This window comes from Pezoporus flaviventris, unplaced genomic scaffold (assembly GCF_033815535.1).
Source record: "Pezoporus flaviventris isolate CSIRO_AGI_PZ_B2104156 unplaced genomic scaffold, CSIRO_AGI_Pfla_v1 ptg000031l, whole genome shotgun sequence".
NCBI classification, from domain to species: Eukaryota; Metazoa; Chordata; class Aves; order Psittaciformes; family Psittacidae; genus Pezoporus; species Pezoporus flaviventris.
This window is the reverse complement of record NW_026892579.1, coordinates 63,444,997-63,458,194: the sequence shown is the minus strand read 5'-3', so window position 1 is coordinate 63,458,194 and position 13,198 is coordinate 63,444,997. Positions and strand designations below refer to the sequence as shown.

Sequence of the window (13,198 nt, the reverse complement as noted above, 5' to 3'; positions counted from 1 at the left end):
AGATTATTCTTACTATTTTTATTAGCATTTATCACTATTTACTTTTTATACTTTATTGAAGCATATAAAATCAGGGACATAAGAGAAAGGTGCTCTGTTCTCTGAGTTACTGTATGTCCCATGTTCAGTGTGGGAAGTGGCTTGCTTTTCATTATAGAGGAATAAACCTGTACTTTGAACAGTAAATTTGAAGGTGGCTTAGATCTTCCTAATGCTTTGGGAATGAGCTTTTGCAGATGTTCTCAACTACACCTCCACTTGTTTTTGTTGGTGGAGAACATGCCTCTGCACCTGCTACAAGCAGATTAGCAGCAATGTAGCACAGGCAGGGCAGGGCTAAAGATGTAAGAAGAGAAAAGTAGCACAGGAACCTGGTACATGCAAGCTCACAGTTTCTGGCTCACCAAGTCCCAAAGCCCAGAATTGCTGGGAGTATTCTGAGGAGATGTCACTACTTATTTGCCTTCTTCACATCCTTTTGATGTCTTAGGTCTGCTACTGGTGAGTGCTGGACATAGGATATTGAGATAGGTGGGCACGTGATACTTTTATCTGGGAACGCAGTGGCAGATTTTGTACCAGGGATGCAGTTGCTGGTCAGTTTGGAGCACTGGAGCAGGAGAGCTTCTGTTTGCTTGCAGAAACCTATGTAAATACAGCTTGTGTGTTAGCAGAAACCTATGTAAATCCTGCTCTGTGAGATGGTTTGATTCCTGCCCACTATTGATTTCTAGTAGTAACTTACCATGCGTTCTTATTCCTTGTAGGTGTCATATCAAGTGATGGATTTTGCAGATACTTGATGTCAGATGAAAACGCCCCAGTTTTCCTAGACCGTTTGGAATTATATCAAGAAATGGAACATCCTTTGGCTCATTATTTCATCAGTTCCTCTCACAATACATATTTAACAGGCAGGCAGTTTGGCGGCAAATCTTCGGTGGAGATGTACAGACAAGTGCTTTTGGCTGGATGCAGGTTGGAAGCAGGAGATAACAGCCTTTGATATTTGTGAATCTGCTACCTGAAACCTATGTAATATACCTGGGTGGTGATCCGTTGCATAATTGCTTGTATGAATGTATTAGTATGGTAAATGAAAATATGTTTATGTCAGACACTATTTTACTTGCAAAAACCATTGAAAGGCAGTAGAACGTAGAAGTTGATGTCAGGAGAGTTTGTGAATAAGATAAGTTTGATCTCACAAAACAGCTGAAGAATTTCAGAAGCGATTCTGCTTTGCAATTAAGTTTATCTGTCAATGAGAATCACTTTATGATTTCCTGCTTAATTTCATGACATACCAGAATGTGTTGCAGTTAACTGAGTAAGAGAATAAACTAGAAGAGTGTTACAGTGCTAAAACCATCATTGTTCAGGTGTAAACCCACGCATACTGTATTTAAGGTAGCGTACCCAAAGTTATGAAAGCAGTCTGAAATTACACATGTGCAACTTGAAAAGAATTGTCTCATTCCCAAAACTGCTTTGTAACTTTCCTGCTCTGAACATCACTGCCCAGAACGTGTCCCGAGTAGGTCTCCTGTACTGAAACACTAAGGAAGCTGACATAATTTTTCTTGGGTCTTCAGGTGTGTCGAGCTGGACTGTTGGGATGGCAAAGGTGAAGACCAAGAACCAATAATAACGCATGGAAAAGCAATGTGCACAGATATTCTTTTCAAGGTAAACGTCTGACCTCTACACAAGGCAGTAAGCCCTGTAGAAACCCCAGACAGGAATCCATGCAGGGCACCCTCCCCTCCTGAGCACACAGATGCTGCTCCCTACTTACGAACTTGACACATTGCATAGGCACAGTTTCTTATACCCATATTTTAGGGCTCATTTCTGACTCACGTCATGCACCCCGTGTTATATCCGCCTTTCCACAGAAACTGCAGGAAGCAGGCTTGCTTCTTTTACTCCCTATTTTCACACCCTGTGTCTCTTCATACCACAGAATAAATATCTTCTCCATTGTCTGAGAAGTTCATAGAATCATAGGATAGTTAGGGTTGGAAAGGACCTTAAGATCATCCAATTCCAACCCCCCTGCCATGGGCAGGGACACCTCACACTAAACCATGTCACCCAAGGCTCTGTCCGACCTGGCCTTGAACACTGCCAGGGATGGAGCATTCACAACCTCCCTGGGCAACCCATTCCAGTGCCTCACCACCCTTACAGTAAAGAACTTCTTCCTTATATCCAATCTAAACTTCCCCTGTTTAAGTTTTAACCCGTTACCCCTTGTCCTGTCACTACAGTCCCTAATGAATAGTGCATCCCCAGCATCCCTATAGCCCTCCTTCAGATACTGGAAGGCTGCTATGAGGTCTCCACGCAGCCTTCTCTTCTCCAGGCTGAGCAGCCCCAACTTTCCCAGCCTGTCTTCATACAGGAGGTGTTCCAGTCCCCTGATCATCCTCGTGGCCTCCTCTGGACTTGTTCCAACAGTTCCATGTCCTTTTTATGTTGAGGACACCAGAACTGTACACAGTACTCCAGGTGAGGTCTCATGAGAGCAGAGTAGAGGGGCAGGATCACCTCCTTCAACCTGCTTCTCACTCATTTTGATGCAGCCCAGGATATAGTTGGTTGCAAGTTTCTTAAGCTGTGGAAAAAGCCTGAAGATGCAGGAGTTCTTCTGGAAGTTAAAAGGTTCCCTGGCAAGAGAAGATGGCAGCAGATCCAGGGATAGCATTGATGGGTTCTGAGTGAAGCTGCCACCACTGCTACAGGTGCAGTGAGCACCAGTTGGGTGCTGAGCCCAGGTTGTTGCAGGGGCACAGAGAAGAATGGGCACATGGTTTGTTCTAGTTCTGGCTTCACTTGTCACATTTGAGACTCAGCTCTCAATTTCTCAGAGTCGGGTGGAAAACGAAAAAGTCTCTTTCATTATGATTATAATTTGATCTGTTCTAATTTGAATCCTATTATTGCATTTCATAGGATGTAATTCAAGCCATTAAGGAAACAGCATTTGTTACATCAGAATATCCTGTCATTCTTTCATTTGAAAATCACTGCAGGTAAATGGTGCCCTTTATATATTTATTTTTTATAGTGCAATGTATAAGAAACATGATAGAGATCAAAAATGCTGATTGGAGTGTATTTGAAAACTGTAGGGATATGCAGGTATTCTGAAGGGACTGTACTTTAATATACTAGTCAATCCTGAGTGCAATAATGGCAATATTTTTATCTGTGGTAAAGCTGTGAAATATATATTTGGCTTTTCCATTAGCCGTGTGGGATTTAGTTAATCTACTTTTTTGGTCTTATTAAATTCATCTGTGTCAGATAATAGACTTTTATTGACAGTATAATGAAAGTAATACTTCTCAGTTGAGAGAAAGTGGGCACTGTATAATTTGGGATGTCTGCATTACTTTGTATTATTATATTTTGCTGAGTAATAGTGGTTTCCTTTTTTACATTTGAAGATTAACCATCATCATCTTTTCCAGTAAATATCAACAGTACAAGATGTCAAAATACTGTGAAGATCTTTTTGGAGATCTCCTGTTGAAGCAGCCTCTAGAAACACATCCAGTATGTTATATTTTGCCAGTCTTTCTTTATATTAGCTGTATTTAGGAGATGATAAAGTGGGATCATATCACCTATAGTGCTGTTCACTGCCAGTCCTAAGCTTTCAAAAATGACTAGTGATTTTAGGTGTTTATACTTTTTGGTACAGACTTTTCCTTATCTGGTTTGTTTAATCTCTTCTGTACTGGGCTCTGGTGAGCAGCCTGGGGAAATCCATCCCCTTGATGTGTGATGTAGTATCAGCACGTACATAAAATACAACACGTGCATTGTATTTGCAGGTCGTACATAAGTCTGAAAATGACACTCACTGTTGAAAACCCAATTAATTATAAATTGCATGGTCTCAGCTAAGGAAACCTCTTCTTTCAGTTGTGCTTTGCATGCTTCATGCTCCGGATCAGGTCCTGCAGTCTAGGTGGGCCCCACTGTTGCGTTAAGAATTAAATTAAGCACAAAGAGTTCCCTGCAGTCTCATTTGAACTATCAAGTGCTCTGTAATCTGCATGTGCTTCAGTCTCCTGCATGGCAGGAGACTCCTTCACAAACACAATATTTGAGACTCTAATAGCTTGTTACCCAGAGCTTGCAGCGATTCCTCCTGAGCAGCGTGCTCACTGTCTGCCAGCAGCCACCCAAAACTTGCAGATGCTCTTCAGTGCTGTGCAGGACCACAGCAAAGAGGACTCTGCCTTATCTTTCAGCTCCTGTCCATGTGAACATGGCATTATCATCTCCAGCGCTGTGCTTTCCTTGCATGTTGCAGGGACAGATGTGCATAAGGCTTGGTGGATATCAGGTTGTTGCCCTGAAAAATGCATCCCAGAGAACTAAATCTGTCGTGTTCCCTGTAATGTATGTAGCAACTTGCCACATCCCTCACGAATGACAGCTCCCAGCAGCTTTCAGGGAAACCTAAAATAGAGATGGCCAAAGGCTACTATGCAGCTACAGCAGGGCCCAGCATTTAGCCTCAGCTGCCTGTTCTCTAGAGCGCTACTGAGCCTTCTGCGTTTTTTGTCCATTCCTCCTCATGGGTGAATTCAGTCCTCAGCTGCTCAGAAAGCAAATACTGCAGAGAGGAGCTTGAAACATGTGTTTTATAAGTGGATGGGGTTTGGTACCTTGAGTAGTCGACTGAGGAGGGCAGACTTAAGTTGCTGAAGCAGATATGGTTTTAAGTAAGAGCAAATATTTGTCCAAGTGGGCAACCAGTTATGCCTTGCTTGGGGATACAGACTAGCATCCTGGAAGCCTGGGGATAAATGAGCTCTGCGGCACTGACATCTAGTGGAATTCCAGCCAAGTGCTCTTAGGAACAGTTGTGTTTTCTGTTCATCTAACATGCTGAAGAGCCCATGACGGAGCTAGCCTGGTGTTTGTGGGTAATCATTACCCTCTTGCAAGGAGGTTTGTACCCGTTCTTGTGGGGTTGGGTCCATCTGTGTTTTTTTTCCCTGAGTTGTTATTTATCCCTTCTGCTGCTTGTATTTGGTTTCAGGTATAGAGCTTTGTTCTTTTGTTTCTGCATCTAGAGTGCTGCTTCTGCATAGCTCAGAACTGGATTTAAGGAGAATATCTAAATAATTTTACTAAGATTTTCTGCTAGTCCTTGAAACATCTTCTCCTGTATCACTTAAGGTTTACTGGAAACCACAGTCCATTATACTAGCAACTCCCTGCATAATACTGTTAGCAAGCCTGAGGTGGAGAGGGTGCTAATTACCATACCCATATCTCTGTTTCTTAGCCTCAATTCTATGATGGGGCTTAAATCAGAGGATTTGTACTTTTTTTCTCAGTAATTTCTCCTCCCCAAACTGGAGCAGTAATGCTTTCAGTAGTACTTCCTTGTGTATGTGAAGCTTGCCTTTTGCCTTTCACAAATACCAAAGATGTGACCCTGTAGCCCTAAATAGTCCTCATTACCTAGCTAAGGACTGGGTAGTTTTCCGTTCACCAATGCCAACCTATTTCTACTCTGTAAGAATGTACAAGCTGCCTCACTTGCATTATTGCAGCTTGAAGGGACCATAAAAAGTGACTTATTTAGAGATCAAATGATAATGGGCTAAACTATGACGTGGGTTGCGTGTGAACCACAGGAGAGAGGGAATGTAGGAAGTCGTCTGATGAAGAGCCGCATGAAGGTCACATACAGGACCACTGCTAGGCAGGAGAGAGGTGGAGACATGTTGACCAGTGCAGCTGAGGATGGCATAGGCTGGAGCCCAGTGTGCTGGCTTCAGCCAGCAACTTTTACCTGAGCACAGCTTTCCCATAGGATAGGGAAGAAGCAGAGGAGATAATATAGCTGCGGTCGCACTACTTACCAAGGTTGTGCCTGAGGAGGCGCTTGCTTGTTCACTGCCCCTTACCATTGCTGTCCTAACATCAAAATCCCAAACAGGGATACACAAAGGCCAAATAGCTGTTATTAAGCCTTGTCTTTAAATTATTTTGCAGCTTGATCCAGGTAAAGCCTTACCTTCTCCTAATGATCTCAAAAGAAAGATTCTCATAAAGAATAAAAGGCTGAAACCTGAAGTAGAAAAAAGTAAGTAAAGCTTGTAACATATTAAATTAAACAGAAGTCCCGATAGGTGCAAATAGACTGAATACTAAAGTTTTCAAATTGTTTGAACTTCATTGTTGAAAGAATATGAGTTATATATAAATGACACTGCTGGCCCTTGTGTTTCATATGAGAGCCAGAGTCTAGGCCTTGATACCAGCATCTAGCATAGGAATAGATAGACCTAGAAATGTAATCCTGGGACTTTATCAGATTGCTGATTGAGCTAAAATATGATGCAGATAGAATCTCTTGTAAATTCTGCCTACACTGATCTGTTTGCATTGCTGTGTTTGTCCAGGATAGGCGTAAAATGAAAAGGAATTTCAAATTGCTCTTCTTGCTGTTTTGCCAGTTCTGATATTTATTTTTTTCAATAAGAAATTGAAGTCTGTGGAAATAGTTTTCTTGATTTTAGTAAGCATTGGGTGCAGCCCTTACTGACCATTTTTCAGCTCTAACACAAGTGTATGTCTAATGATGCTATTACTCTGTAAAATTTTATTAACTGAAAAGTTAGACAACCCATTGAAAAATAGCTCAGAGAATCATTTATGATTGTGTATTTCTTTGTGCTACAAACTGTTCATGTAATGACTAATGTGTTTTTATATTTTGCTTATTAACAGAACAGCTTGATGCTCTGAAAAAGATGATGGAGGCTGGGGAAACTGCTGCTCCTGTAAATATCCTAGAGGATGATAACGAAGAAGAAATAGAAAGTGGTGAGGATTTCATAGAGAACGGTTCTCATGCATTGCCTGTGGTTAATAAGTAGGCCAGCATGAGCAGCTAGTATGCATGTTACCCAAACTCCTATGGCCTGTGGCAGTAGCAGTAAGTCTGAACTCAATGCAGGACCATTTATACAGACCTTCAGCCTTACCATCTCATCTCAGGTGCATACAGCAGCTGCAGGCTCTGTAGCAGGCTGTTGTAGAAGTGTAAGCTCAGCTGGTGGTACTGGTGGTAATTGTGACTTCCACTTACTGTTCAGAAGTCATATTAGAGCAGCAACCAAGTCACTGTGTGTGTGAGACTGGGAAGCTGTGATCTTTGCTTTGAAAACAGATTTTGTCGCTATTTTTAATGCTTGTGTCAACATCAGATTGGAATATTGCATTATACTTTAAAAGGATAAAATGAGGGATGCCAAACTTGATATCTTCAGTGTAAACATCTAACTGTGAGCCAGTGATGTGGAATGTGTTTATGGCCAACAGGGAAACATAGACATATCTAGGGTGTGTTTCACCTTGTCTGTTTTAAATGTCCACCTTCAGAAGAGGCAAATCATGCATTGGCAAGTGGCTGGACCAAGGTGACACGTCATACTGAACGTCCCAGCTTTAGCCTACCCCTTGGTCCTCTCCTTGGTTAATTTTTATCTGTTTTAACTAGCATAAAGCTACTGCTGTTGCTGTCAGTAGAGGCCCTTGTGAAAGGTATTCTTTATGATCCAACTCTTAAAAGCAAATGAAAATTATTCCCTATAGTAGGGAACATAAGGAGACTGACAGTGCATGAGGAACCTGGTCACTCGCAATTTTCTACATCTTTAAATAAAGAACTCTGTCTTCATTTCTTGTTATTTCCCCAAGCCTATTAGGTTGGGGCTTTTTTACACTTTTCCTAAGCAAGTTACTGATTCCTTCAAAAATAACAGTAAATCAGATTTCTGTTCCTATGTCAAAGCTGTAAGAATCTCAGGCCTGAGCTGTAATTTCTTACTAATCCTTAAAAACCTAATACCCTGGATATTATTTCTGTCTTAAAGAAATGCCAAACCCAAACCTGTGCATTCAGCTGCCATTTGTTTCATGTCTCACACAAAACTAGTAGTTGCTGTGGCGTTTCTTGCACTGATCCTTTTTCTTTTCTGTGCAGCTGACCAGGAAGAAGAAGCTCATCCAGAGTACAAATTTGGAAGTGACCTTACTGTAGATGATTACGGTCAAAAAGAAGCTGTTGCCATCAGTGTCAAAAAGGTGGGATTGCTTCTTACATGTATTTCTTTGGAAGTTTCCCATGGAAGTGGGTGTAAAAGGCACTCTGTTTTGTGGAAGCATCTCACAGCACGTGTCAGAAGAGTCAAACCCGAGATCTTCAGATTCCTAACCTTTAGATTCAGTTTTGCAGCCTGCTTGTTCATGTCGAGTACTCATTGGGAAAACAATCTGCATGGAGGGAAATGGTTACAAGTGGAGATTTTGATCCAAAATACTCATTAAAGGCAGCAAGCAGTTTCCTGCCTCTGGTATTTTACTTTGCATCTCAGTTGCAGAGCCCTAATATGAGGTAGAATATCAGCTTCCTTGCTCAACAATGGTTTTTTTGCAAGGTTACATCCTGTGTGTTTGTTACAGGGGTCCCCTGGGTCATTTTTTATTGTTAACTCTTAGGGTAGAATTTTCCCACCTACAGCAATAAAGGCAAAATAGGGCAGCTATTCCCCAGTGGGGTGGTATAGCAGTGGGGCTATACTGGATAGCCATCTGGCAGGTAGAGTAAGACTTCTCTTTATTCCACTCATACCTGATTTAGTACAGTTTATCAGTCTGTGCTCAGTAACTTGAATATTACTTGACTGGAATATTGGAATTCAAAACTAAGCCTGCTCTGGCATTGAAGGCATTACTGCTTGCTACAGAAAATATACCACATGCGAGCACTAAGGTACCTTATCAGACCATGTTCCTCTATCAGTCAAGTATTTTGGCCTTTTCTTCTCTGCCTGGCTGTCTTTGGATCTTACTCCAGAGAGAAGTACAGTTACAGAAAATCTTTCATAGCACAGTCTGCCCTTGATAGTATGTCTCTAGCAGCATCACCAAGACATCGGACCTGCCTTCCTGGTGTCTCTTCACATCAACATCTTTGCTTCTTTAGGGCTTTTATGAATCTTGCCACTGAAGTACCATTTAACTTCATTGCTCTAGGGCTGGCTTCACTTACTGAATCAGCTGGTCCTTAACTACCTGAGTGTTTTGGGGTCTGTTTGTTTGTTTTTTCAGCTTAGTCACTCATCCTCAGCATTTGCCCTTGGGTAACTTCTCCGCTTCTTTGCTGATCAGTGACTCAGTCTTTATTCTTTAGGAATGTACATTCAGTGCCAGGTCAACATTTCTCTGCTTCAAGATTCTCAGTACTGGTAGCTTGTAATTGAAGACAGAGAGCAGACTGTCCCATTGCAGATAACATCTTGAGATAGGCCTTTTCCAAATGCACATGTTTAAAGCTCAGTTTACAGCACTCTTAACCCTTAAGTTTTCCGAGCCTGGGCAGTTTACATATACACAAAAGATAACCTTGTGGGTTGTCTGGGTGTGGTGTTCTTTCATTCTTCTCTGAAACTCTGTTCCCATCTAGTGATGGCATTAGTTTGAGCTTAACTGTCTGGCCCATTTCTATTCCCATTGCTGATCAGTTGTTGCATTTTGTATCTTGTGTACCCAAATTTGAGAGTGAATATTTTTGCAAGTGTATGGGACAGGTGAGCCACAGGAAGGTGGAAAAGGATGTACTTTTTGCTAAATACACTAACCTTTTGAGGATTTTTTTTCCCTTACTGTGAGTGTTTCCTATTGCTTTGTCTTTGGATAATGTATATATATTTTTTTCCCTTAGGCTATTGAAGATTCTGAGCAAGAAAACAGTAAAAAGGTGACACATAGGATGTTATGTAGTTTATTTTATTGCTTCATATATAATATACATACTTACCATGCATTCTTAGTGGATTAACAATGCACAGTTTCACTGCACCTGCAGAGCACTCATCTAAGGTTTCTTCTCCTGTACTTTTATACTGGGGTCAGGACTGTCAGAATATTTGGGGACAGTCAGGAGTGCATGATTTTTGCCTGCTGAGAAGTGTCTGATCTCAGTTTCAGATGTCATGCACGGGGAAACAGCAGTTATTTGAATGGCGTTGAGGTGCATCATCCCTCCTACTATTTCTCCCCTCTTTCCTTACCCTGACTGCGCTTTGGTTTCCTCTCTCTTTTTCTTCCTTTCACTTTCCCTTGAGTCTTCTGCATTTATCTTCTCCCAGGAATCCCTTCTGTAAGACTCTTCCCATATCCTTTCTCTCTCCTCCTTCTCTCATTAAAGCTGCTCCTGTTCTAACCACACTTTGTTTCAGTCTGTGTTGTTTTCTGAGTGGGTTCTGCTTCTTTTCTTGAGGGGTAGCAAGGTCTAAATAATGCAGAGATATCAACTTTCCCCCATTGTTTTCTCTAGCCCTTAGAAGGCTCATGTCCTGTTGTAGCCATTCCTTTGTTTCTGCAAGCTTTAAGAAACATTCCATCCTTACCCCTTTCTAATGCACAGTTTTAAAGTTGTGAACACCGCAAAGAATATAGCCCATTTACTCTAAAAATTATGGGCCTCCAGGGAAAGAAGATAAAATCAATGACAAGTAGTTTGTCTTAGAATGGTGTCTTAGAGCTAGTGTGTCATTAAAGCAGTCATACAGCTATGGTCTGCAGGGTACTATTGCGTTGGCACTAACGCATGGATAATCCCCTTTGACTTCCTTTTCACTGTGATTCATTGCTTAGACATTTATGGATCAAGATAGTAAAATCTGATTATCCATTCTGAGCAGTCAGCAAGAGGCACATTGAAGGAGCCTGGTTTTTAGAAGGTGGGTAGTCAGTTCTTCCTGAATTACTGGCCTTCCAAAAGTGAAGACACTGAACAGGACTAGTTGCTTCGAAGAAATTTGCCCTGAATTTGCTCTAAACTCTATTAACAAATTTTGATGGAGTAACAAAAAGTGCCTGTATTCTACTAATAAAGGGATGTGCTATACGGCATATTCAGGAAACAGATCTGTGGACCCCTTGATAGGTGTATTCCTGGAAAGCAGTTGGATTGAGCCCTGGTAAATCTGCATTAAAATATGGTTTCAGCTTCATTTCATGGGCCAGTGGAAGTTTAATTCAGTCTAAAATGCACATAAAAGTGCATATACACACATATAAGTGTGTACCCGAACTCATTCTGATAACTCAGCTATTCTCTGCAGCCAGAAAATGATATTTCTTGTGACTATAACCATCTCATATTAAGGCATAAATTGTTTCACTTCACATGGTATTCATTCTTTGAAATGTGTCTGCACCCTATGACAGGCAGAGGTACATGCCCATGATACTGGCAGGTAGTTTCACATTTCCTTTACTGTCCCATCTCCTGAGTAGATGGGTTGCAGTAGTGTAGGTTCTGTGAACTGCGTTCTTCTTCCATGAGAAGGGGATTTGCAAAGTGCTTCTTGTTATTGACTGCTTGCCGATGCAATAATGAAGGAGAACTTTGTGACAAACACAAGTTGCACTCTAGAAGTAAAAAGTGGGGGAAGTGCTTTCTGTTGTGGGTTTCTAGCAAATGAGATACTTGTAGAAAACTTCTGAAGTTCTGTTATAACTACAGTGCATCCTTATGGGAGTGATGGATTCAGATTTTTATCAGTTTAAGCAGCTAGGAATATGAGCATGTGGTGTTTCTTGTTGGTCTTGTGACATCTCTTTGTCCAGTGAAGGTTGTAATCCCTATATTTTGGTCTGCTTTCGTTAGTAAAGATTAGCAGTTGAACCTATTTGTGTTTTGATGTTGAGGAAGTTCTACTCAGTACCGTGTATGCTTCACTCCACCACAGCTATAAGGAAATATGTATTAAATCACAATTTTTAGGAGTTTGTTTGACAATGAAAGATCATTCTCTACCACTATTGCTCATTCTACTGTAACCTTTATCTTTTATCCTAAAGTTATCCTACTAACATCATGTAATACTTACCCACTGCTTAGGAGCTTTTCTATCATTAGTCCTCTTGCATGTGTCTAACAGTGAGAGTGCTTGGTGTGTATATCAGTAAGAAGATAAATCTTAATTTGTGACACTAAAGTTCCACTTTTCTTGTATTAATTTGCACTTTCTTTAAGTTTCTGCAGATTTGGGTATAATTCTATATCATTTGAAAATGCCAACAATGGTATTTACACACCCAAATAGTGATTATTCTTTTTAATGTGTATTTTCAGGGTTTAGTAACTGTTGAAGATGAACAAGCATGGATGGCATCTTACAAATATGTAGGTGCCACAACCAATATACATCCATATTTATCAACAATGGTCAACTATGCTCAACCTGTAAAATTTCAAGGTTTCGATGTAGCAGAAGGTAACATAAAAGGTTGAATGAAATAAAAGTATTTGCTTATTCTAGGTATTTTTTTTATCTCTACATTTTCTAAGCTTAGAAATGGCGTAAGGCTTTTATAGCTTTATGACCGTCATCGCTGTACTTTTAGATCTCTGTGTCTTTGAATGTAAAGTTAGCATGTTATTCCATTGGTCATCCACACGGAGTCACTAAATTACTGGGAGAGTCTGAAGCTATTGAGGTTGATTATATTCTATAGGCCTTTCCAGCTAAACTGCTTTTTCTAGTTCACCTTTCCATAAAGAAAGGTGAGCGTGATTGTCACAGTGGTCAGCAGTTAGCTGCTGCTTTCATCCTGCACACTAGACCATTCATCATGTTGTTTTGCCTTATCTAGCCACAAAACACAGGCTCTGAATAACAATTTTGTCCTGAACCACAAATGAAAGTTTTGTTGGTTGCCCAAGGAAGTGAAAGAAACAAATCAAGTCAGAAATACTACGAAATTTCAGTATGATTTGATTCTGAGTGACAGATAATGGGGAAACAGACCAGAAATTACCATATGCTGCTGTTATGTATAGTGCATGATCTTGGATTTTGATTCGTCATTACAGAGGTGTTTTAAAATGTCTTGTATTTTCTTTCTAGAGCGTAATATTCATCATAATATGTCCTCTTTCAATGAATCAGTCGGACTAGGATATTTGAAGACCCATGCCATTGAGTTTGTGAAGTATCCTTTCACCTCCTCGTACCACATCTCTACTAATGCTACGGATAAAACAAGTACCTTTCTAGATTTGCAGTATTCCAAGTCTATAAAGGAAAAGTAGATCATAGGATGAGAAACACTAAGATTAATGTAAGAAATATTGAAGTTACTA

The 13,198-nt window shown here is 40.7% G+C and overlaps 1 protein-coding gene across 10 annotated transcripts in view; it reads left to right on the top strand.

Annotated features, from left to right (window-relative positions):
• Window positions 1–13,198, top strand: part of PLCB4 (phospholipase C beta 4) — a 198,837-nt gene that overhangs the window by 138,081 nt on the left and 47,558 nt on the right. For 8 of the 10 annotated variants that reach the window (XM_061461558.1, XM_061461559.1, XM_061461561.1 and 5 more), the window contains 10 exons: window positions 768–978; window positions 1,596–1,689; window positions 2,959–3,038; window positions 3,480–3,564; window positions 6,031–6,121; window positions 6,769–6,864; window positions 8,027–8,127; window positions 9,767–9,802; window positions 12,188–12,329; window positions 12,963–13,047. In XM_061461558.1, coding sequence (XP_061317542.1) covers window positions 768–978; window positions 1,596–1,689; window positions 2,959–3,038; window positions 3,480–3,564; window positions 6,031–6,121; window positions 6,769–6,864; window positions 8,027–8,127; window positions 9,767–9,802; window positions 12,188–12,329; window positions 12,963–13,047 — 1,021 coding nt within the window. The remainder of the gene's footprint in view (window positions 1–767; window positions 979–1,595; window positions 1,690–2,958; window positions 3,039–3,479; window positions 3,565–6,030; window positions 6,122–6,768; window positions 6,865–8,026; window positions 8,128–9,766; window positions 9,803–12,187; window positions 12,330–12,962; window positions 13,048–13,198) is intronic. The other 2 variants (XM_061461557.1, XM_061461555.1) reach the window with 1 other exon arrangement.